The sequence below is a fragment of the Scyliorhinus canicula genome, chromosome 2 (assembly GCF_902713615.1).
Source record: "Scyliorhinus canicula chromosome 2, sScyCan1.1, whole genome shotgun sequence".
In the NCBI taxonomy this organism is placed as follows: domain Eukaryota; kingdom Metazoa; phylum Chordata; class Chondrichthyes; order Carcharhiniformes; family Scyliorhinidae; genus Scyliorhinus; species Scyliorhinus canicula.
Genome location: NC_052147.1, coordinates 196,057,010 through 196,079,548, shown reverse-complemented (window position 1 = coordinate 196,079,548; position 22,539 = coordinate 196,057,010). Strand labels below are relative to the sequence as shown.

General features: G+C 41.8%; 1 protein-coding gene across 1 annotated transcript in view; it reads right to left on the bottom strand.

Annotated features, from left to right (window-relative positions):
* Positions 1–22,539, bottom strand: part of LOC119961858 (titin-like) — a 408,409-nt gene that overhangs the window by 269,093 nt on the left and 116,777 nt on the right. The window contains 21 exon segments of the mRNA XM_038789292.1: positions 4,509–4,787; positions 4,924–5,202; positions 5,385–5,663; positions 5,747–6,028; positions 6,220–6,498; positions 6,758–7,045; positions 7,988–8,266; positions 8,367–8,645; positions 8,801–9,079; positions 9,183–9,464; positions 16,803–17,081; positions 17,337–17,624; positions 17,735–18,013; positions 19,518–19,796; positions 19,931–20,049; positions 20,051–20,108; positions 20,111–20,205; positions 20,253–20,254; positions 20,339–20,590; positions 20,592–20,620; positions 21,598–21,876. Of these exon segments, the coding sequence (XP_038645220.1) occupies positions 4,509–4,787; positions 4,924–5,202; positions 5,385–5,663; positions 5,747–6,028; positions 6,220–6,498; positions 6,758–7,045; positions 7,988–8,266; positions 8,367–8,645; positions 8,801–9,079; positions 9,183–9,464; positions 16,803–17,081; positions 17,337–17,624; positions 17,735–18,013; positions 19,518–19,796; positions 19,931–20,049; positions 20,051–20,108; positions 20,111–20,205; positions 20,253–20,254; positions 20,339–20,590; positions 20,592–20,620; positions 21,598–21,876 (4,764 nt within the window).

Below are 22,539 nucleotides of genomic sequence, written 5' to 3'. Positions count from 1 at the left end.
GAATTTACAGTGCAGAAGGAGATCATTCGGCCCATCGAGTCTGCACCGGCTCCTGGAAAGAGCACCCTACCCAAGGTTAACACCTCCACCCTATCCCCATAGCCCAGTAACCCCACCCAACACTATGGGCAATTTTGGACACTAAGGGCAATTTATCATGGCCAATCCACCTAACCTGCACATCTTTGGACTGTGGGAGGAAACCGGAGCACCCAGAGGAAACCCACGCACACACGGGGAGGATGTGCAGACTCCGCACAGACAGTGACCCAAGCCGGAATCGAACCTGGGACCCTGGAGCTGTGAAGCGATTGTGCTATCCACAATGCTACCGTGCTGCCCCAATTAGCATGGATGTTGTATCAAGTGAGATATCTTTGCTTCTGAGCAGGCTGTTGATGAAGAAAGCACACATGAAACTGGATATGGAACAGGATAGGGCAACAGTTTTTGGAAAGACGGTGGACTTACAATTTACACAGTCAGGACACTATTGTATTCCATTACTGACAAATAATATTTCAGGTGCAGTTGTTAAGGAATTTTTATTGGCAGCTGGAAATGGGACTTTAGCTGATAAAAAGCTTGCTGTATTAAAAGCGCAATTTGCGCATCCGTCTTCTCGGAGGCTGAAAAATTTATTAAAGGATGCAGGGGTAAGGGATGAAGACTATACTAAGCTGATAGAACAGGCTAGTGATCGCTGTGAGGTTTATCGGAAGTACAGAAGGACACCATCACGACCGATAGTAATCCTACCTTTGGCCAGGGATTTTAACAACCTTGTGGCTATGGAACTTAAGATCTGAGATAAAGCTGACAATATATTTATTTTGCATTTTATAGATTTAGCAACTAGATTTAGTCAATCAACCATTGTACGAAGTAAAGAAAAGAGAGTAATCCTGGATCAGAGTGTGGAAAAATGGATAGGGACAGGAATGGGCCCACCGTAAAAATTCCTTACAGACAACGGGGGACAATTTTCTAATGATGAGTTTAGGGATATGTGTGAAAAAGTGAATATAACAGTTATGAATATGGCTGCGGAAAGCCCATTTAGTAATGGCGTGTGTGAAAGAAACCATGCAGTAATAGATGACATGCTCCAGAAAATTCTGACAGATAGACCAAATTGCAAGTTAAATTCAGCCTTAGCATGGGCGGTACATGCAAATAATTTGTTGCAGATGGTTAGGGGCTATATTCCATATCAATTAGTGTTTGGTAGACATCCTAAAATTCCGTCCATTTTGCATAACCAGCCTCCAGCTTGGGAAGGGACTACAATTAGCTCTGCCTTTGCTGAGCATTTAAATGCATTACATAGCAGTAGAAAAGCTTATTTGGAAGCAGAAGTCTCTGAAAGAATTCACAGAGCTTTAAGGCATAATGTACAGCCATCAAATACTGTTTTTCAGCAAGGAAACATAGTTTCCTATAAGAGAGATAATTTTAATGAATGGAAAGGTCCAGGGAAGATCATAGGCATAGATGGCAAAACAATTATTTTGCAACATGACAATCAGACTGTTAGGGTACATTCATCAAGGATAATGGGTACAGATTACAAATTTTCAAGTTTAGACAGAGCAGACAGACATGATGAGGAATCAGGGTCATCTGGTACGCACGTGTTACAGAACTATGAGGACCAGTTAACTGAGAAAGGCAGGGTTTCTGTAGAGGAACACAATACTTCTGATGAATTAGAATAGGCCATTTGTCAGAAAGGACAACTGCCAAAGGTTGGTACAAAAGTGAAGTACTTGCCTGAAGGGTCTAGTCAATGGAAGGGTGCAACTGTTATTAGTAGAGCAAGGGAGACCACTGGAAAGTATAAACACTGGTTGAAAGTACAGGGGAGGGTGTCAAGACAACGGATTGGGAACATGAAGTTCAAAAATGGAGGGCACATTGTGAGTTCAGATAGTACATTGGATAGTGAACAGGTTCACAGGAAAAGGTTGAGAACTATTGAAAGGACACAGCAGAAGGGAAAGATCAAGCAGTAGCAGTACAGAACGAGATACCAGGTGGGATAGGTTACATAGTTTGTCAAGGTCTCAGAACATGGGTAAAACTATGAATGCTATGAGGAGTAGAAGCCCACATGCACGTGAGATTTTGGTGGCCTCCAATAAATTAGATGAAAAAGTTACCAAAGATGCCAAACAGCAAGAACTGTATAGTTGGAGTGTATTTGGGGTATATACGGGACAAAGAGCTCTATCCCACAGATGGATTTGCATGGAAAAGGTTCTTCCAGATGGAACTTATAAGGCAAAGGCATGGGGATTTGAAGAAAACTTAGAAGATCAGGATTTAAGAGTAGATTCACCTACGGCAGGAAAGGTTATTTTAAAGATCTTCTTGGCTCTATTAGCCACAAAGGCATAGGAATGCATAGGAATAGATATAAAAGCTGCCTTTTTGCAGGGGCATCAGCATTTTTCTCCGTCCTCCTAACGAGGCAACTAACACAGAACGGGTTCTCTGGAAGTTAAACAAATGTGCATATGGATTAAATGATGTGTCTAGAGTCTGGTATTATACGGTAAGGTCAGTTTTGTTAAAGTTAGGCTGTTGCCAGTTGAAGGCAGATCTGGCAATGTTTTACTGGCACCATAAGGGAAACCTTTCTGGCATCTTTATGACGCATGTCAATGATTTTTTTGTAGGATGGGTCTAGTGATTTCGAAGCTATTGTAATCTCTGGGTTAAGGAAATAATTCAGGGTTGAAAGTCAGGCTTCCGGTGCATTTAAATATATTGGACTGGAAATGGGACAGACTAAGTTAGGGGAAACTTTATGTCAACAACCTTATTTGGAGAGCATCAGCCCAATAACAATTAGTCGTAGTCGGGTTTCACAAAAAGACGCAGTGGTTTCAAAGATGGAAAAAGAGCAGCTGCGAAGTTTAATTGGGCAACTGAATTGGTTAGGTAAACAGACTAGACCGGACATTAGTTTTGATGTCTTAGAGTTGAGTACAAAAATGAATGATCCTAAAGTGGAAGACATAATGAGAGAAAATAAAGCGTTAGTCAAACTAAAATTGCCGGAGTGTGTTTTGAAGTTCCCAGTTTTAGGTGATCTTAGACACTTGTAACTCATAGTTTATAGTGACATGTCCTATGCAAATTTGTGATGGGGTTTCAAGCGCAGGAGGTATTATAATTTTTCTCTGGGGAACAATGGTAAATGTTGCCCTCTTGTGTGGGAAACAAAGAAAATAAGGAGAGTGGTCAAAAGCACTTTGGCTGCGGAGACTTTAAACCTTGTAGAGGCAGTGGATATGGCCCTTTATATATCTCAGATATTGACAGATATTTTGGGATTAGGGGATTTGAGTAACATACCCATTGAGTGTCACATTGACAATAAATCCCTGTAGGAAAATGTGCACTCTACAAAAAGTGTCAATGAGAAAAGGTTAAGGATAGACATCACAAGTTTGAAGCAGATGTTGGACAGAGGAAAGATAGCAAAAATTAAATGGGTCGTCAGTAGCTATCAATTGTCCAACTGTTTAAGAAAAGGAGGTGCTGGTTCACAGAAACTTTTGGATATTGTTAATGAAGGGCACCAGTTTCTTTGACTGTTTTTTTTTCCTTTCAAAAGAAAAGAGGGGGGAATTGCGTGTGTTTTTGAGTTTCTTGAAATTTTGTTTTCACCACATTATTTTTTGCTCCAAGGAAGGGAAGACTGTTAAGGAATGGGTTTAGAAACATACCAATTAGATGTCTCATTGATCCAATAGTTGGCACAGATATATAAAGATGCTACAGGTGGCCTTTGAGGCATGTGTGTGATGATAGTGTTTGATGCTGAGTGTGTTCTAAGAAAAATAAAGGTGTTTGGGAAAAGGAGCAGATCTCTTGATTCTTTACTCAACAGCAGTTAGAGGCTAACAATCAGCTGCCCCCCCCCCCCCCCCCCCCGGCGATGCTCAGCCCCCAATGGGCCGACTATGTCCAGTGTCGCCGCACTTGGCTGGGATCCATGCCATTGGCTGGCGGGGGGGGGGGGGGGGGGCTTCCGCGAGGGCTGGGAGGACTGGTGGGGGATGGCCAGGGAGTGGCCTGTTGGGTCGCGGATGGTGGGTCGAGTCTGTGGATGGCCGGTGCCATGTCGCACGGCATGACCATCAGCCGTGCGTATGCGCGGCCCAGTTCCCGGCCATTCCACTGCTGTTTTTAGCGTGGGAGCTGGAAGTTTCACACGGCGCCGCTGACAGCCCCTCACCGGTCCTGGAATCAGTGAGAGGTCAGCGCCGATTTTTTCATCGCATACCTCCCGCAAATTCTCCGTTCGAGCCGGCACGTAGACATTGAAACGGAGAATCCAGCCCCGAATATGGCTAACCTGTGTACTCCTCCATGACGGGACTCAATAAGAAAAGTTCTAACTATATGGACATTACGATCAGGATTTCTGTTCAGCAAACATTTTCGAAAACACTAAATACTTATTTGGTGAATTCTTATTCAAAGAAAACACTAACCTAATACAGTCAATGAAGCTTTACAGATGCTGGTTCCAAACTCATTCTTGACCTCAAAAGTATATTCAGCAGTATCATCATTAGAAACTGAAGGAATCTTTAGGCTGAGCACGTTATTCTCGAAACTGAGTTGGTGTTTTCTGCTTGGTACAATTTCATCACCATCCCTAAAGCATTTAACTTTTAGTTCTGGTGTACCTGCTACAGTACATTCCAAGTTTACTGGATTTCCTGCAGTCACACTGAGTGACTGGGCTTGTTCTGTGATTTTTGCTGGTTCTATGAAAGAAAGAATATCTCTTCAATGTATTATTGGTACAAATCTCACTTTAGCTGATGTACTAGGATCAGAGATCACTTGCAATCAGCAAAAACTTTGAAGTGGAAGGTACAAATCAGCTAATGCTGCACTGACCTGCTACTAACAATGTGGCAAAACATTTCTCAGTTCCAGCATCATTCTTGATATGACATGTATATTTCCCAGCATGGTTCTTTCCAACAGTATTCACTTGAAGAGTAGCAATATTATTCTCAAAAGATAATGATATGTTACCATCCTCTTGGATGTCATCCTTGTCTTTCATCCAAGTTACATACATAGGCTTTGAGCCTCTTACTATACATTGGAATACAATAGATTTCCCTGACAATGTTGTGATATTTTCAATCTTCTTTATAAATCCTGGGGGTTCTAGTGTAAAACAAATGGTAATATGAATATATTTTCGTTTTTGGTTATCTTTTTAAAAAGCTTTGATTTAAAAGAATGCTTCTAAAAATCGCAGAGCACCACATGCTGCAATAAATGATAAGATAACGGAAATGGTGCTGTAAACAGCGAAAGACATTTTCTGACAACATGCGATAACTAACCTTTCAAACTGACTGAAGAACTGCAGGAACAACCCCCCACATCGTTTTTGACTGTGCATGTGTATTCACCAACATCAGTGGTATCAGACTTTAGAATGGAAAGAGTGGCCAAAGAATTCTCAAATACCATTTTGCATTTTTTGCTGTGTCGCATTTGCTTATTGTCTTTATACCACATAACATCAAAGGGAGCTGTACCAGTCACCTCACATTCCAGAGTAATATCACCGGCTTTAACTACATCAACATGTTCAAGTTTCTTTGTAAATGTGGGAGGTTCTAAAGAGCAAAAACAACAATCTGCTTTAGTAAACAATCAAATGCCAAAGATTAAATCTCCTTGAGGATCATATTTTACACACCTTTAACCTGAACCTCAAAGTTGCAGCTATTAGCGCCAGCGTCGTTCTGTGCTTCACAGGAATATTCTCCACTATCTTCCACATTTATATCAGTTATCTCCAGAACGGCCACTGTGTTTTGAAATGATGTCTTGTATTTTTCACTGGTTCGAATCTCAGTATTATTTTTGTACCATGTAACTCTGATTTCAGGCGTACCAGTTATTTTGCACTCAAAACGTGCAAATTCTCCACGTTTCAGTGCTGCTGAAGGAGGTGGCTTCTTAACAAAACTTGGAGGTTCTGAGAAAAGTAATTGCGATGAAGTTGAATACTGGCATTGCAAACTAAATTTATGACTATTAAACAAAAGAAAAATAATTTAAAGATAAAATTTACTCCTTTCATTTTTTAAAACAACTAAGGAAGAAATGCAACATTTAAAAAGGTCACATAAAAATTAATTTCCAGTAAGACTGACAAGAATTGCAAACCTTTGATGAAAATTTCGGCAGTACTCGTGACTGAGCCAGCTTCATTGCTGAGTTGGCAGCTGTAAACACCAGCATCAGAGCCTTTAGCTGACATTAGTTCAACAAAGTGTGTTGTTTCTTCATTCCAAATGAAACATCTTGCACTAGTTTTTAATTCCCTATTAGCCTTGAACCACTTGACTAACAGTGGAAGGGTTCCTTTCACAACACTCTTGAACTGCAGTGTGGAACCAATTACAACTGTTTGGGATTTTGGTTCTTGTACAAAATGTGGTGGTTCTAGAAGGTATTTAAGAAAGCATTGTTTAGTAAGGTCAGGTAAAGTAAAAATAGAAATAAAACTTTTTATGTTACTTACATTACCCTTGCATTTTGGTGTGGCTCACCACATGTTAAAATAGTTCAAGAAGTGAAAAATGTAATTTATCTAGATACTTAATTGTTGCAGAAGAGAAGAAACAGATAATATTCCAGCTGGAAAACCAGCATTTGATGCATCTTGGAAGAGAAGATGTTTGGAATAAAGAGATTTTCAAACCTTTTACTGTTAAGAATCCACTGCATTCGCTGCTTCCAGCAGTATTTGTTGCTTTGCATGAGTAATTTCCACTATCTGTGATTTCAAGATCTTTGATCTCCAAAAGTGCTGTATTTTCTTCAAATGATATTTTATATTTATGACCAGTCAGTATTTCTCTGCTATCTTTATACCAAGAAATGCTGATTGGCAGAGAACCAGATACTTTGCATTCCATTTGCATCAATGCGCCCAAGATGCTATCCATTTTCTTTAAACTTCTTGTGAAGGATGGAGCAATTATTCGATCTGTCCAACAAAGAACAATAAAAATGGCTTGTCTGGTGAAATATCAAAGGGGAGATTTGAACTCCAACAGATGATAATGTAGTTAAAATAGAAGTGGTGGACTACCTGCTGTGTTCCTGCTCCACTTCCAATTTTTATTTGGCCTACTGCAAGTTATCTGATGTGGACTCCCCAGTCAAGCAGGCCAGCCATTAATGTATGCAAATTGTGACCTGATGATATACTTAGAACATTGGTGTAATCTTATGGGGTACTGGACAGGAGGCATGGTGTACATACCCTACTCCATTACTACTAGTGGTGCAACAGAAAAGGCTGTAACTCAGTGCAACAAATATTTTGGTTGTGTCAGGAAAATTAGGGTGCTCTTCTCAGCTCCACAAGAATAACATGTGACTGTCAGCCTGGGGTCTATGAAATCCATCCACTTGATTATTACTTCCTCTATGGATTTACTGTTCTATCAATTGTTTCAGACAATAGAATACCCAATATTGTGCTGGCTCTCCACCAGCAATATGCAGAAGGACACCTGTTCAGGGCATGCAGCATACTGACAATATGATCAGGAAGCATAACACTTAAAATAGGTTATGGACTGGGCCTCCTGACTGAGAAACGAATGGCTGCCCCCCCTCACTCAATTGACAGGGTATCCACTAGTTAAAATTTACCCTTAAAATGTTGACATTTTTTCCTAACAGACACAGTAATATTTAAGTAGTTTCTCAAAGCATGAAGACAATTATTACACTAATTTGAAGATGTTACGAAGATGTTGTCTAAAACCAATTGCACACAATTAGAAGGACAATACGTTTTCAGTAGATATAAATATAATTTTCTCATTGAAAGCATTTAAAAATTGTACTGAGCTTTTCACACTCAGTTTCTTTTTTGACATGAACTAACAAAGATTTCAACAAATTAAGAAACACCAACCTAGTACTGTTAATGAGGTTGTGCAGTTGCTGCGTCCAAACACATTCTGGACTTCAAAATCATATTCTCCACTGTCTTCTTTATTAACAGACAGAATCTTTAAGATTGCCACTTTGTTGACAAATGTCATTTTACATTTCCTACTGGATGTCAATTCCGCTTTATTCTTGAACCACCTTACTGTCAGTTCTGGAGTACCAGAAACAATACATTCTAAAATTGCTGTCGTTCCTGAAGTGACATTTAATGGCTGTGGCTTCTCTATGATTTGTGCAGACTCTGCAAGAAAGATCATACTTCCTCAATCGGTGAAGTAAGAAAGTGTTTGCATACTTGACACTTTACTGAAATTCACAAATGCTGTATGTCTCACACTGACCTGTTACTAACAAAGTGGCAAAACACTTCTCTGTTCCTGCATCATTCATGGCCTGGCAAGTGTATTTTCCACTGTGATTTGCTCCAACAGAAACAATCTGAAGTGTAGAAATACCGTTCTCAAAAGATATTTTAATATGATCATCTTCTCTGATTTCATCTTTGTCCTTCATCCATGTGACAAATATGGGAGCTGAGCCTTCTATTTGGCTGTTGAAAATGGCTGCACTTCCAGATAATGTTGTAATGTTTTCAATCTTTTTCACAAAGGAAGGCGGTTCTGATATAAAGTTAAGAGTTTTATGAATTAGGTATAAAATCAGAAACTCACTATTCATTCAGCTATGCTGAAGCAAAAAAACAAATAAGAATGCATTGCAAAATAGAATTATTGAATATGCCTAAAAAGAAAATGATCAGTAACTGGCAACTAACCTTTTAATCTGATTCCAGTAATGCAAGAACAACTTCCCACATCATTTTTTACTTCACACCGATATTCACCAACATCTGAGTTATCGGTTTTTTGAATAGAAAGACTAAATAAAGATTTTCCAATGAACATCTTGAATTTTATACTAGGTCGTATCTGCTTATCGTCCTTATACCAAATGACATCAAATGGACCTGTACCAGCCACTTCACATTCAAGATTGCTATCACTGCCTTTTACTACCTCAACAGGTTCAAGTTTCTTTTTAAAAGAAGGTGGTTCTGAAAAAAGCAAAGCCAAACAATTTAGAAACTCATCACACTGGAAAAGCTGGTTCAAAAAAGATTACATTTGGTTTAAATATTATGTTTTATGACTACACACCTTTAACTGCAACTGTAACATTGCAATTGTCAACACCAGCTTCATTCTCTGCTCTGCAAGTGTATTGGCCACTGTCTTCGACATTGAGATCAATCAATTCAAGGACTGATATAGAATCAACAAATGACATCCTAATGTTGTCACTGGGATGAATTTCACTTTCCTTCTTATACCAGGTAATTCTGATTTCGGGAGAGCCAGTTACTGTACACTCAAGATTTGTTGAGCTTCCATTTTTCAATGTTACAGTACGATCTGGCTTCTTAATGAACTTTGGAGGCGCTATAAAAAGTAAAATTTATTGATTTGAATGAGAAGAAAACCAAGCATTTTATGTGCACACCACTGAAGGTAATGGTATGTGAAACAAAAACTAATTACAAGCATGATCTCCAATTAATCAATTGGAGTATATACTATGATCATAGTGTATTTACAATCAATAAATGTACTATAATGAAGATGATTGATCTGTTTTGATTTTCAATCAACCCTATTTTAAATAACAGATGATACAATTCTCCAAACATTTCCATAATTCTCTCGAAAGATTACATGTTGACAACTAATCACATAACTATCATATTGTATATTATTGTTACCTTGGAGCTAACCCTAATCTTTATGTCAAAAAATGCTTTGCTTAAAAATAAATTGATTCTTTTAGGTTACATTTTACCATTTCTTATTTGAGATGAAGGTTCCTGAATACAGTCAGATTGGTGCTGGTGCCTGGCAGCTTTATGCAGATTAAGCAACCTGCCAATGACCTCACAAATTTGGGGCTGAGAAGGAGAAGAGTGCTGAGAGATAGAGTTGATAGAAAGTTGGGACAAGGTTGGGAAGCAAGTTGGAGAGAAGGACTTAAAAAGTGGATGGTTGAGAGAAAGGTTGAGAGAGATAAATTGAAAGAGAGAAAGAGGTTCATGGGAGGACGTTTTATAGAATGTTTCCATTTTAAATGCAGATACAGGAGGTAAAGTGGGAACACAAAAATAAGGGAAGAATGTATTTAGTTTGAAAATGTGGACTAAATTGTGATCATGCACTCTGATTTAACCCGCCGCCCCTCCCCCACAAAGCCTCAAGCAGGAACGATCACACTCTCTCTCTTTCTCTCTCTGAAGCTAAAAGAGAGTGCAGCCCTGAACAAAACCAAATCCAGAATTCTACCGGAAATCACCTCAATTCAAATGGCTGCAATGTTCCATAATCTATGTCTCACGGACATGCAAATAATTCTATTGTATATTCTTTTATAAAGCCCACCAGGGCAAGCCAGAAAACCTGCCAGAGGCTGGAATGAACCTCATCTGCATCCCATTATGCAATGCAAATGAATGTTAAGCCAACCCCCCATAACAGATTCTCCGCAATGCCGACAGGAAAACACGGCAACATTAAACACGCTCGGCACAATAAGGTGTGCAGAGATCAGGACCCATCTGAACAATGCCTGGAGCTGCCTCCGAGTTCAGGATGGAGGCAACTCACAGCCCTGGGCCCCAGAACACCACAGCAGTGGGGCAGTGGAGCATCTGCAAATGAACCTTCCAGATTAGGAGTCTTGAGGGGGTCCCATCTTTCAGCCTCAGAAAGTCCCAGGAGACCCATCTTCTATCTCATGAGGCCCACCTTCTTCCTTCAACAGTGGGGGGTGATATTTTGATATGGCACCCAGGCAAGACAGCGGACTATGTACCATCCAGGTCTTCCCCGGCACTGAATTTAGCGTGAAACACCTGGATGCATTATTAGTTGAGTCACGGCCGCAAGCTCTGGCATGTTTTCCTGCTGGCTGCGACAGCAGGAAAATTCAGGAGGAGAATTCCGCCCTCACTCTTCCACCCCTCCACCCATAATTTCTGGTTGTTTTAGAGGAACTTGTCACAAAATACAACTGTCATTCCACGTGTTTCTGATACTCAATGTACTCACATTTGACAATAGCACTAAAGGAGAATAGGGCTTTATGCAACTACTTTCTCTAAACAAAAATGAACAGAGTTAAGGACATTGTTTTGGGTCTTGGTAGGAACTTTGGAGTTGTAGGAGAAGGATCCAATTGAAATGGTCCAAGTGGAAAGCAATGATATGGGTAGGACAAAAATATAGATTCTGCTCAGAGATCATAAACAGCTAGGGACTGAATGAAAAGGCGGATCTTCAGAAGTAATAATCTCTGGATTATCCCCTTTGCAGCAAACAAACAGATCAGAGAGTTGGTTGCGTAGCTCGAAAATTGGTGTGGGGTAAATGGATCTCAATTCATGGGTCTTTGGGTGCTCTGTACTGTTGAAATAGACTTCACTTGGATTGTGCTGCGTTTTGTGTCCTGCTGAATCCTGTAACAATGCTGCAGAAAGGATTTTAAACTAAATAGTGGGGGAAGGTGAATCAGAGTTCATTGGAGGGAAGATTTGGACTGTTAAAGAGAATGGACAAAGCAATAATGTAGGGTAGCGTTACAGGTAATGACAACCAGAATGTTGCACGAAGGAGCATAGAACAGGCATACATGAGCACACTAGTACATAAGGTCAGAGTTAGAAAATATTGTAAAACGACAAAATTGAAGGATTTTTATTTGAATGCACGCAGCGGCTGGAATTCTCCAGTCATCGGGATTCACTTTCCCGCTGGCAGTGTATCCCCGCCAGTGGGTTTCACAGTAGCGTGGGGTGGTTTCAATGGGAAATCCTATTGACAAGCTGCTGAAGGATAGAATCCCGCCACTAGCGAATGGAGCGTGGCTGATAAACAGAGTGGGTGATCAGAGAATCCCACCATTGGCAAAAGAATTAATAGCACAAATAGAACTAAACTACTATGTTATAATACCCATTGCGGAGACATGAGGCGGGATTCACTGCAATCAGCGAATTGGCCTGCGCCCACTCCAAGAACGGGGTGAACCACTCCGGCATTGGGCCAACCGGAAGTTGCAGAATTCTCTGCACTTCTGGGGGCTAGGCTGGCGGGGGAGGGGTTGGTGCCCGCCAACCGGCACCGCAGGAACTGCGCTAGTTAGTACATGCACAGAACCACTGGCGTGGTTTAGCGCATGCGCAGACTAGCTGGCATATTCTGGCGCATGTGCAGGAGTGTGTCTTCTCCACGCCGACCATGGCGGAGCTCTACAAGGGCTGGCGCGGAAGGTAGGAGCGCCCCCACGGCACAGGCCCGCCCACATATCGGCGAACCCCGATCGCGGGCCAGGCCACCATGGAGGCCCCCCTGGGGCCAGTCCCCCCCCCCCCCCCCCCCCCCCCCCCCGAGGACCGACCGCACCAGCCGGCCTGCCTGTCAGGTCCCGCCATGTGGGATCATGTCCAATCCACGCCGGCGGGACTGGCCAGAAACCGACGGCCGCCCGACCCATCGGGGTTTGGAGAATTGCCGGGGGGCTGCTGCTAATGGCCCCCGACCGGCATGGCGTGATCGCCGTCCCGCCCGAAAACCCACACCGGAGAATACAGCAGCCGGTGTGGGAGCGGCGGGATTCGCGTCGCCCCCTCCGGATTCGCCAACCTGGCGAGGGGGGTCAGAGAATCGCGCCCCATGGTTACAAAGTGATCATGGCTGAGGCCTGAATATTCAAGGGTATTTGACAGTTTGGAAAGACAGAACAAAAGGAAAATGAGATGAGGTAGCTCCGTTAATAAAGGATGTGATCAGTAGTGAGGAGAACTAATTTTGGTTCGGACTGTCAAAATGTAGAAACAGTTTGGATGGAGGTGGGAAATAGCAAAGGGAATAAGTCACTGTTGGGTGCAGTGTATAAGCCCTCTGACAGTCAATGCATTGTAGGATAGACTATAATTCAAGAAATAAAGGGAGCTTGTGAGAAAGGTACTGCGATAATCACGAGTGATTTTAATTTTCACATACATTGGATGAATCAAGTTTTCAAAGGTAGCCTGGAGGATGAATTCACGATTCTGGATGGTTGTGAAGAGGCGTTTGGGGGGTGGGGGGGGAAGATAGGTTGGGGTGTGTGGAGCGAGGCGCTGTGCAGGGTCAATTCGACCTCCTCGTGTGCGAGGAGGAGTCTGATACAGTTTAAAATGGTACAGAAGGTGCACGTGACTTGGTTGAGGATGAGTGGGGGTCTTCCAGGGGGGTAGCAGACGAGTGTGAGAAGTGTGGGCGGGGACCAGCGAACCATGTACATATGTTTTGGGGTTTTGAGAAGTTGGAGAGGTACTTGGAGGGGCGTTCGGACACTAGCAATGTTGTAGGGGTAAAGGCCAGGCTGGACCCTGTGGTGGCGATTTTTGGGGTATCGGAAATGCCGGAGCTGATGGAGGGAAGGAAGGCTGATGTGGTGGCCTTCACCTCTCTAGTAGCTCGGCGAAGGATTTTGCTGGAATGGCGGTTGATAACGCCGCCGGGGGTGGCGGCCTGGCTAGGGGACCTGTCCGACTTCCTCCAGTCGGAGAAGATTAAGTTTGAATTGGTGGCCTTTGAGACATGGCGGGGACTGTTCACGAGCATGTTTGAGGGATTGTTCATCACAGATGTGGAGAATGTATTTGAAGAGGTGAATGGGCTATCAGGTCAAGCATTTTCGGTGACTTATGTTCAAGGTGATTTAAAGTATGTAGCACAATGAGATGGAATATTCCAGATGAGGATTATGGAGCAGAATTGATAATGTTTTAGTAAATTACTGTTCAACTTGTGGATAGAATGGGAGCTTGAATCAAGTATCATTCTGAATGCAGATATCATTTTAGACTTTTCTGTTGAGACACCAAATTGAGCTTTTGAATAAGTTTGGAATAAAATACCTTTAAAAAAATATATTCTGGATGGTTTCTTGGAACAAAATGCTCTGGAACAAACCAGGAAAATGGTTATTTTGGACTTGGCAATGGGCAATGAGACAGGATTAACTAATAAAGGAATCTTTTGGTAAAGCTGATAACATGAAGTATTCAGTTTGAGGGTGAAAATGTGGGTCTGAAACTAGAGTCTTAAACTTAAGTAAGAGCCATTACACGGGTATGAAGACAGAGTTGTCTTAAGTGGAATGAGTTTCAATAAGATATAACAATAGGATGGATAAAGGCATACCAGCGGATGGAGTGTATTTAGATTTCCAAAAGGAATTTTATAAAGTGCTGCATAAAAGGTTACTCCACCTCATGGAGGAATATAGATATAGGAAGACACAGTTTAAAAATAAAGGTTCTCCCTACTTAAGCTTGAGATGAGGAGGAATTTTTCTCTCAGAAGGTTAGTAGTCTTTGGAATTCCCTTCCACAGAGAGCAGTGGAGGCTGGGTCATTGGCTATGTTTAAGGCTGAGTTAAACAGATTTATGACCTACAAGTGAGTCAGTGGTTATGGGGGAATGGAAGTACTTGGAGTTAAGGCCACAGTCAGATCAGCTATTAACTTATTGAAAGGTAGAGCAGACCCAATAGGCTGAAAGGCTCCTCCTGGTCTATTTATTATGATCTTATGATAGAGATACATCTCTGACTGCTTTCCACTGGTCTTACTCACCCCTTCTTATGCCTTTCACTTTCTTGTAAAACTATCCTTAGTTAATAAATTATTCATTACTTTTTCCATCATCCTTAAGTGATGCCTTTCCTTCACTTAGCAAAGCCAAGCCTTTCTGCTAAGGGGCCTCACGGTAGCATGGTGGTTAGCATCAATGCTTCACAGCTCCAGGGTCCCAGGTTCGATTCCCGGCTGGGTCACTGTCTGTGTGGAGTCTGCACGTCCTCCCCGTGTGCGCGTGGGTTTCCTCCGGGTGCTCCGGTTTCCTCCCACAGTCCAAAGATGTGCGGGTTAGGTGGATTGGCCATGCTAAATTGCCCGTAGTGTAAGGTTAATGGGGGGATTGTTGGGTTACGGGTATACGGGTTACGTGGGTTTAAGTGGGGTGATCATTGTTCGGCACAACATCGAGGGCCGAAGGGCCTGTTCTGTGCTGTACTGTTCTATGTTCTATGTTCTATGCTTATAGATGTCTTCATTGACGGCCTTCCCCAACCTTGTGATCTGTTTTGATATTCATCTACGCTGCTTCAATGCTTTTCTCCCAAAGTACCTGCTTCTTAGGGCGTAATTTACCGGCTGTTCATGCTGGCGGGATATTCCGTCCCACTGATAGTGATGAGGGGTGCAGTCAATGGGAAATTCTGTTGACAAGGGCGGAACCAAAAAATCCCACTGACGGTCCGCCTCGGTCAATGAAAAACATGCGACAGGTTGGTCGGTAAATCCTGCCCTTCGTATCCACATTCTTCATCTAGTTGTTGCTGATCTTGTAACGTTTTACAATTACACAGCAATTATTTTCTAACCATCCTCCCTTCCATTGGTTATATTGTATCCTGGTTTATCCCATGGCATATTTTCCAAAGCTCAATTTGGTGTCTCAACAGAAAAGTCTAAAATGATATCTACATTGAGAATTATACCTGATTCAGGCTCCCATTCTATCCACAAGTGTAACAGTAATTTACTAAAACATTATCAATACTGCTTCATAATCCTCATCTGGAGTATTCCATCTCATTGCTACATAATTTAAATTACCTTGAACATAAGTCACCAAAAATGCTTGCCCTCACAGTCCACTCACCTCTTCGAATTATGGGTCATGCAGTCTGATGTCACCTGGGGAATTCCATTTTAGTACAGCGCTCCTCAGATCTTGTGGCATAGTGGGTTGTATCCCTGCCTCTGAGTCAGAAGCTCTGTGTTCAAGCCCCATCCCAGACCTTGACCAAGGAAGGTGCGTTCATAACACAGTGAAACAGGTTGAGTGCGTCAACCTGCAAATCCTTCGAAACACACCAATGGCTGGCAGTAAGAGAGGGAGAGACTCCTGGTCAGCCACACTTGTTGTGGAGTGGCGCCCCTCAAGCCATAAGCCCCTGGCCACAGACTAGTGACTTGTTCAAGGAATAACTAGCTCTGGAAACAGACAAAAGTCTGCCTTAGCGCACCACAAGGTGCGGAAAGAGAATTGGAATTGCAAAGCACCCCCCAATGCCCTCCTACCTAAAGCAATCTTTAACAACATGGGTCTCAATATTTTTTCTTTAAGGGGCAATTACATTCAAGTTACATATTAAATTTAACTTCAAGGTTTTATATCAAACTATTCGCAAGCTGATATTCAAATTTAGGATTTATCCACCAATAAAGGAGAAGTAATAAGAATCTTCCTGAAACCTCAAGACCTGTGAAACTCAAACAGGAGGAGCCAGCTGAATCAGAAAAAATAAGTGTAAATGGAAACTGATTTCCCTGGATCTCACATAGCTAATCTGCCTTAATTGGGCCAGAACCATTCTTATACCTATTTAAACAGCTAAATTCCAAACAAAAATCATTGTGACCCACTATCATTTCATGACATAAAAAGCAAAACCTTTGGAAATGTAAGAAAATTCCATTTTACACTGCACTGAGAAAAATAAGACAAATACATTAGTGTTGAAGAAAGATTCAGGTTGACCATACAAAGACATACTTAAGCAGATACACTAATAAAGCTATAAGAGAAAAATAGCTTTTCAATAAAGATATAAAAGAAAGATGGTAAAGTAAAACTAAATAATATGTTGCACATAAATGCAAAGAAAATCCACACCTTTGACAAAAAGACTAGCGGTACACGATTCTGTGCCAACTTCATTGCTGACTTGACAAATGTAGTCACCCGTATCAGAGACTTCAGCTGAATGCAGTTGCAGCAAACTTGATGAGCCTTCTTTTGAAATGTAACATGAATTACTAGTTGTTAATTCCTTATTGTCCTTGAGCCATTTTATTGCCATTGGAGGTGTCCCACTCATAACACTCCTAAACTGCACTTTGGAACCAGGCACAACATCCTGGGACAATGGTTTCACAGTAAAATATGGAGGCTCTAAAATTACCAAAGGAAAATTACAGTCATTATGGCAAGAAAACATAAGGGAAATAGAGACGTTGAAAAGGTATGGCAAAGTAAGTGGGTGCAATAATAGCTACGTAAATATAACCTATGATATTCTCAGCATGTTTGTCAATATAGCAAATTAAGATGGATAATAATTGATATTTGTGATAACCAAAAGTAAAATATTCAGTGAACTAGTTAATTCAGGTAAGCAACTAAGAGATTGAAGATAAGATTTCCGACCTTTCACAGTTAAGACACCGCTACTTTCTTCAGTTCCAGCAGCATTTGTTGCTCTGCAAATGTAAGCTCCACCATCTGCAATCTCTAGTTGATGAACCTCCAACACTGCCATGTTATCGTGATAAGAAAATTTGTATTTTTCATTAGCTGTTATTTCTTGTTTGTCCTTATACCAGAGCACACTCATTGGAAGAGAGCCAGAGATCTTGCATTCCATCTTAATAAAAGATGTTTTCAGACCATCCATATTTTTTAAGTTTCTTTTAAATGACGGTGGAATTATACGGTCTGTCCAAAATATAAAAGGAAAACTAAAGCTATAATTTCTTTCAAAATATTTGTCATTTTCTTTTGAACATTACGGTAATGTAATGAAATGATAGAGCAAGAATACAAACCCAATATTGTTATAGAAGCTTTGCAACTGCTGCTACCAACATCATTTGCAACCTCACAAGTATATTCACCACTATCTTCCTTCTCAGTAGTCCGAATCTTGAAACTTGTAACCTTATTGGTAAGACTGATGTTAAATTTTCTACCAGTCACCAACTCTGTGCCATTTTTAAACCATCTGGCTTTTATTTCTGGTGTTCCTGTAACGGTGCAGTCCAGTGTTGCTGGATCTCCAATAGTTACACTAATAGATTCTGCTTTCTCTATAATATTTGCAGGTTCTGTGACAAAAAAAGGTTAGAAGACAAGAATATAAGAAAGAAGAATAGGCCATTTTGACCCTTGTAATTTTCCCCCCCCCGAGTCAAACCACCAAATCTACTACAGAACAATGCACATAATTACAGAACTACTCCTTGTAAAAACCATAGGCTGGAATCTTACGGCTGTTCATGCCAACGGGATCCTCTGGTCTCGCCGATGGCGCACCCCTGCCACGGGTTTCACAGCAGCAATGGGTGAATTCAATGAGAAGCTCCGTTGACAAGGGCGGGACCAGAAGATCCTGCCACCTGCCAATGGCAGGTCTCCTTCTGCCACCGCAAAACACAAAGGTTATATGGCAAATGCCTCCCAAACACGAATGCCTTTCTGAAGACATGGAAAATTATAGCTGTGTAATTGTTCAATTTCCCATTTAACATATACCCACCCAATTATTTATTTGTTTTATTAATAGTATGCGTTGACAATTTTGTGGGTTTACACCCATGTCTAAATTCTTTCAGCTAATTTTGCTTTTGATCGCAGTTCTGCATCAACTATATTAACTTCATGTTAACTCATCAGTTATTCGCATGATTCCAAAAAATTGTTGCATTATATTCCTCCTCCATTTTCTGTATTCTATGGCGAATAGTTCAGACATTGCCGGAATGGCACAATGCAGAGCAATTGCTGCAAATCTGATTTTCTCACATCCTTCATATTTCTACGCTATAAATTGCTGGAAATGCAAATTGATAATTGTATGGCAATGCCAGTGGGGCACTTGGACATCTACAATCAATGGCCTGCCTCATAATTAAATTTGAGGATAGACAATTGAACAGAACAGATGACGCGGAGGGAGCAAGAGTGAACTGGAGCCAAAGTAGATATAGAAAGAGAAATAAAGAAATGCAAAAAAAAAAATTGGATTCAGAGAGAGATTGGAAAAAAAGAGCAAAAGCAAAAGTGAGAAAAAAATAAAATTAGCATTTAAAACACCAGCAGAAGTAAGACTTGATAGTTTTAACTGTTCACTTTCTGGGCTTCCAAGGTTGATGTTTCAGCCAGGATCATAGCTCATATAATTGACAATGTCCAAACCCAAAATGTGCATGGTCAGACTAATTTAGATGTATGTCGCATATTCAGTAATTTCTCATCACTCATGGAGAGTGACAGTAAGGCCCAATTTTGGCGAGGACAATGGAGGAGCAGATCATCCAACAATTTAGGCTATTTTGCAACTGTAGGCATATTTCTTCCTTGCCACAAATTGCTAGGCTTTATGGGGACTAATAATGGAGGGTGCCAGGTACTCAATATCATTTTTACAGTTATTTTTGACCCCTCATTTTTTAAATACTATTTTTTAATGGTCCAAACATTTCAGCACATACTGTTATTTGATCCAACTGCTTTAAGACAGCTTTTATGAAATTAAAATAAAAAACATTTCAAACAATCAAGTTTAAATAAAGTTCCAACACACAATCAATAATAATTTTTAAAACCAACCTTTCACTATCAAATTTGCAATGCATTTTGTGATTCCTGCGTCATTCTTTGCCTGACACATTAACTTCCCACCATGATGCTTTGCAACAGAATCAATTTGCAGTGTGGCTATACCATTCTCGAAAGATATTTTAGTTTTATCATCTTCTGAGACATCATCGTTATCTTTTTGCCAAGTAATAGAAATTGGGCTTGCGCCTTTCACAGTGCATTGAAACATTGCAGCAGTTCCCAAAAGTGCAGTAATATTTTCAATCTTCTTAACAAATAATGGAGGTTCTGTTTTTAAAATGAAATATAATAAATGTTGGATTCACTGATTAATCGCTGCAAAATCAACTGATAATTAGTGCGAAAAAATAACTTGGATTGCAATTTAATGGAAAAGAAATACTGGCACAGTTTTTACTGACCTTTCAAAGTCACTGCAGAGCTGCAGGAACAGTCTCCCACTTCATTTGATACCATGCATTGATATTCACCAACATCTATGGTATCAAATTTAAGAACTTGTAAACTAACTGATGAGTTTTACTGATTGCCTTGTACTTTTGCGCGGCCTAATTTGCTTATTATCCTTATACCAAGAACATCATATGGGGCTGTACCAGCCACTACACATTCAAGAATGATGTCAGAAGCTTTAAGTGCCATAAGAGATTGAAGTTTTTTCTTGAAAGATGGAGGTCTATAAAGGAACAAATAACAAGTTCAATCTAAAATATATTACTTTACAGCTAGATGCAAAAGTTTAAATGTCAGAAATATATTGTAAATGCAGCCTCAATTTGTGAAATTAGAAGTAAGATATCCTCACGGACCTTAAGTGTTACAGTAACACTGCAACTCTCAGTGCCAACTTCATTCTTAGCTTCACACTGTATTCTCCACTGGTCTTGCTCATCACCATCAAGAATTTCAAGAACGGCCACACAGTTAACAAACGACATTCTGTATTCTTCACTGGGAAGAATTTGCTTGTCTTCCCTATACCAGGTAACATTAATTTTAGGTGTGCCGGTCACTTCACATTCAAACCGAGCTGAATCACCAGATTTCAGTAATTTTGATGGGTTCTAGTTTCCGTAAAAACACTGGGGGTTCTATAAAGATCAGATGTTATAAAGAATGAATTTAAAAGACATTCATATGCAGTCAAGAAGATATAACATGCATTGTCTTTGATAGAGATGATGGGCGGGATTCTCCGATCCCCGCCGGGTCGGAGAATCGCCGGGGGGGGGGGGGGGGGGGGGGGGGGGGGGGGGGGGGGGGGGGGGGGGGGGGGGGGGGGGGCGGTGAGAATTCCACCCCCGCCGGCCGCCAAATTCTCCAGCACCAGAGATTCGATGGGGGCGGGAATCGCGCCAATGGGGGCGGGAATCGCGCCAGTCGGCGCCCCCCCGGTGATTCTCCGGCCTGCGATAGCCCAAAGTCCCGCTGCTGTAATGCCGGTCCCGCCAGGGTTAATTAAACCACCTCCCTTACCAACGGGACTAGGCGGCGCGGGCAGGCTCTGGGGTCCTGGGGAGAGAGCGGGGCCATCTGGCCCCCGGGGGTTCCCCCGCGGTGCACTGGCTCGTGATCGGGACCCACCGATCCGCGGGCGGGCCTGTGCCGTGGGGGCACTCTTTCCCCTCCGCGTCGGCCGTGCCAGCCTCCGCGATGGCTGATGCGGAGGTGACCCCCCCTGCGCATGCGCGGGTTGACGTCAGAAGCCCCTGACGCTCAGGCGCATGCGCGGCCTTCCGCCGGTCGGCAGAGTCCCTTCGGTCCCGGCTTGCGTGGCGCCAAAGGCCTTCCACGTCGGCCGGCGGGGTGCAAACCACTCCGGTGCCGGCCTAGCCCCTAAAGGTGAGATCTTGGCCCCTAAAGGTGCAGAATCGCACCTTTGGGGCGGCTCGACACCGGAGTGGTTCATGCGACTCCATCCCGCCGGATAGGGGGGAATCCCGCCCCCCAACCTCAATTACTCTGATTAATAAGAGGACACTCGACAGTGTCAGTGATATTTTAATACAAAGAACAAAGAAGAAAATTAAACAGAACTAAAGAGACAATATATTATTTTAAAAATCACCTTTTACAAAGAGGTTTGTGGTACAGGAAATTGTTCCAGCATCGTTGCTGATTTCACAAATGTAATCACCCTTGTCAGAAGGTTTCACTGAAAATATCTCAAGGTAAGTTGTAGAAATATCCTTCATGATGAAGCAGGTGCCACCAGTCACAAGCTCTGTATCACCCTTGAACCACTTCATTGACATTGGAGGTGTTCCATTCACTACAGTCTTAAACTTCACAGTTGAACCTGGTAGAACATGCTCAGATGCAGGCTTTATAATAAAGCTGGGGGGCTCTAAAAGACATTCAAAGAAACAGCATATGATTGATACATAATTAATGAATTACAGCATTAAGCAAGTAAGCTTCCCCACCCATTTCATCCATCCATTCTGATTTACAGTAAAGAATGTTGGGGTGCAGTGCCTGACTACAACATTACAGTGCTGAGTAAGGGATGCCTGGAGAAGAACCTTGCCTGAGTGAGACAGGAAGCAAGAAACTATAGGGAATTCAACAGGCCAATGACTCTCTGAAAGAAACAAATTCTCTAATGTCTGTCATAGGAAAAATGTTAGAATCTATTAAGGAAGTAGTGGCAGGACATTTGGAAAATCATAATGCAATCATATTAGATTTAGATTTACTGTCATCTGTACTGAGGTACAGTGAAAAGTATTGTTCTGCATACAGTCCAGGCAGATATTCCATACATGAAAAACTTAGGACATGCGATAAATAGACAATGTAAATACATCGACATGGACATCGGCAGGGGGAGGTAGGGGCCTCAGTTTGGACCCCGATATGGAATAACCATAGGGCCGTTCCAGGTAGGATAGATGGTGGGTTCCTAAGCTGGCATAGGGCGGGAATCAAAAGGATGGGGGACTTTTTAAATCAATGGGACCTTTGCCAGTCTGATGGCGCTGGAGGAGAAATTTGGGCTACCCCCGGG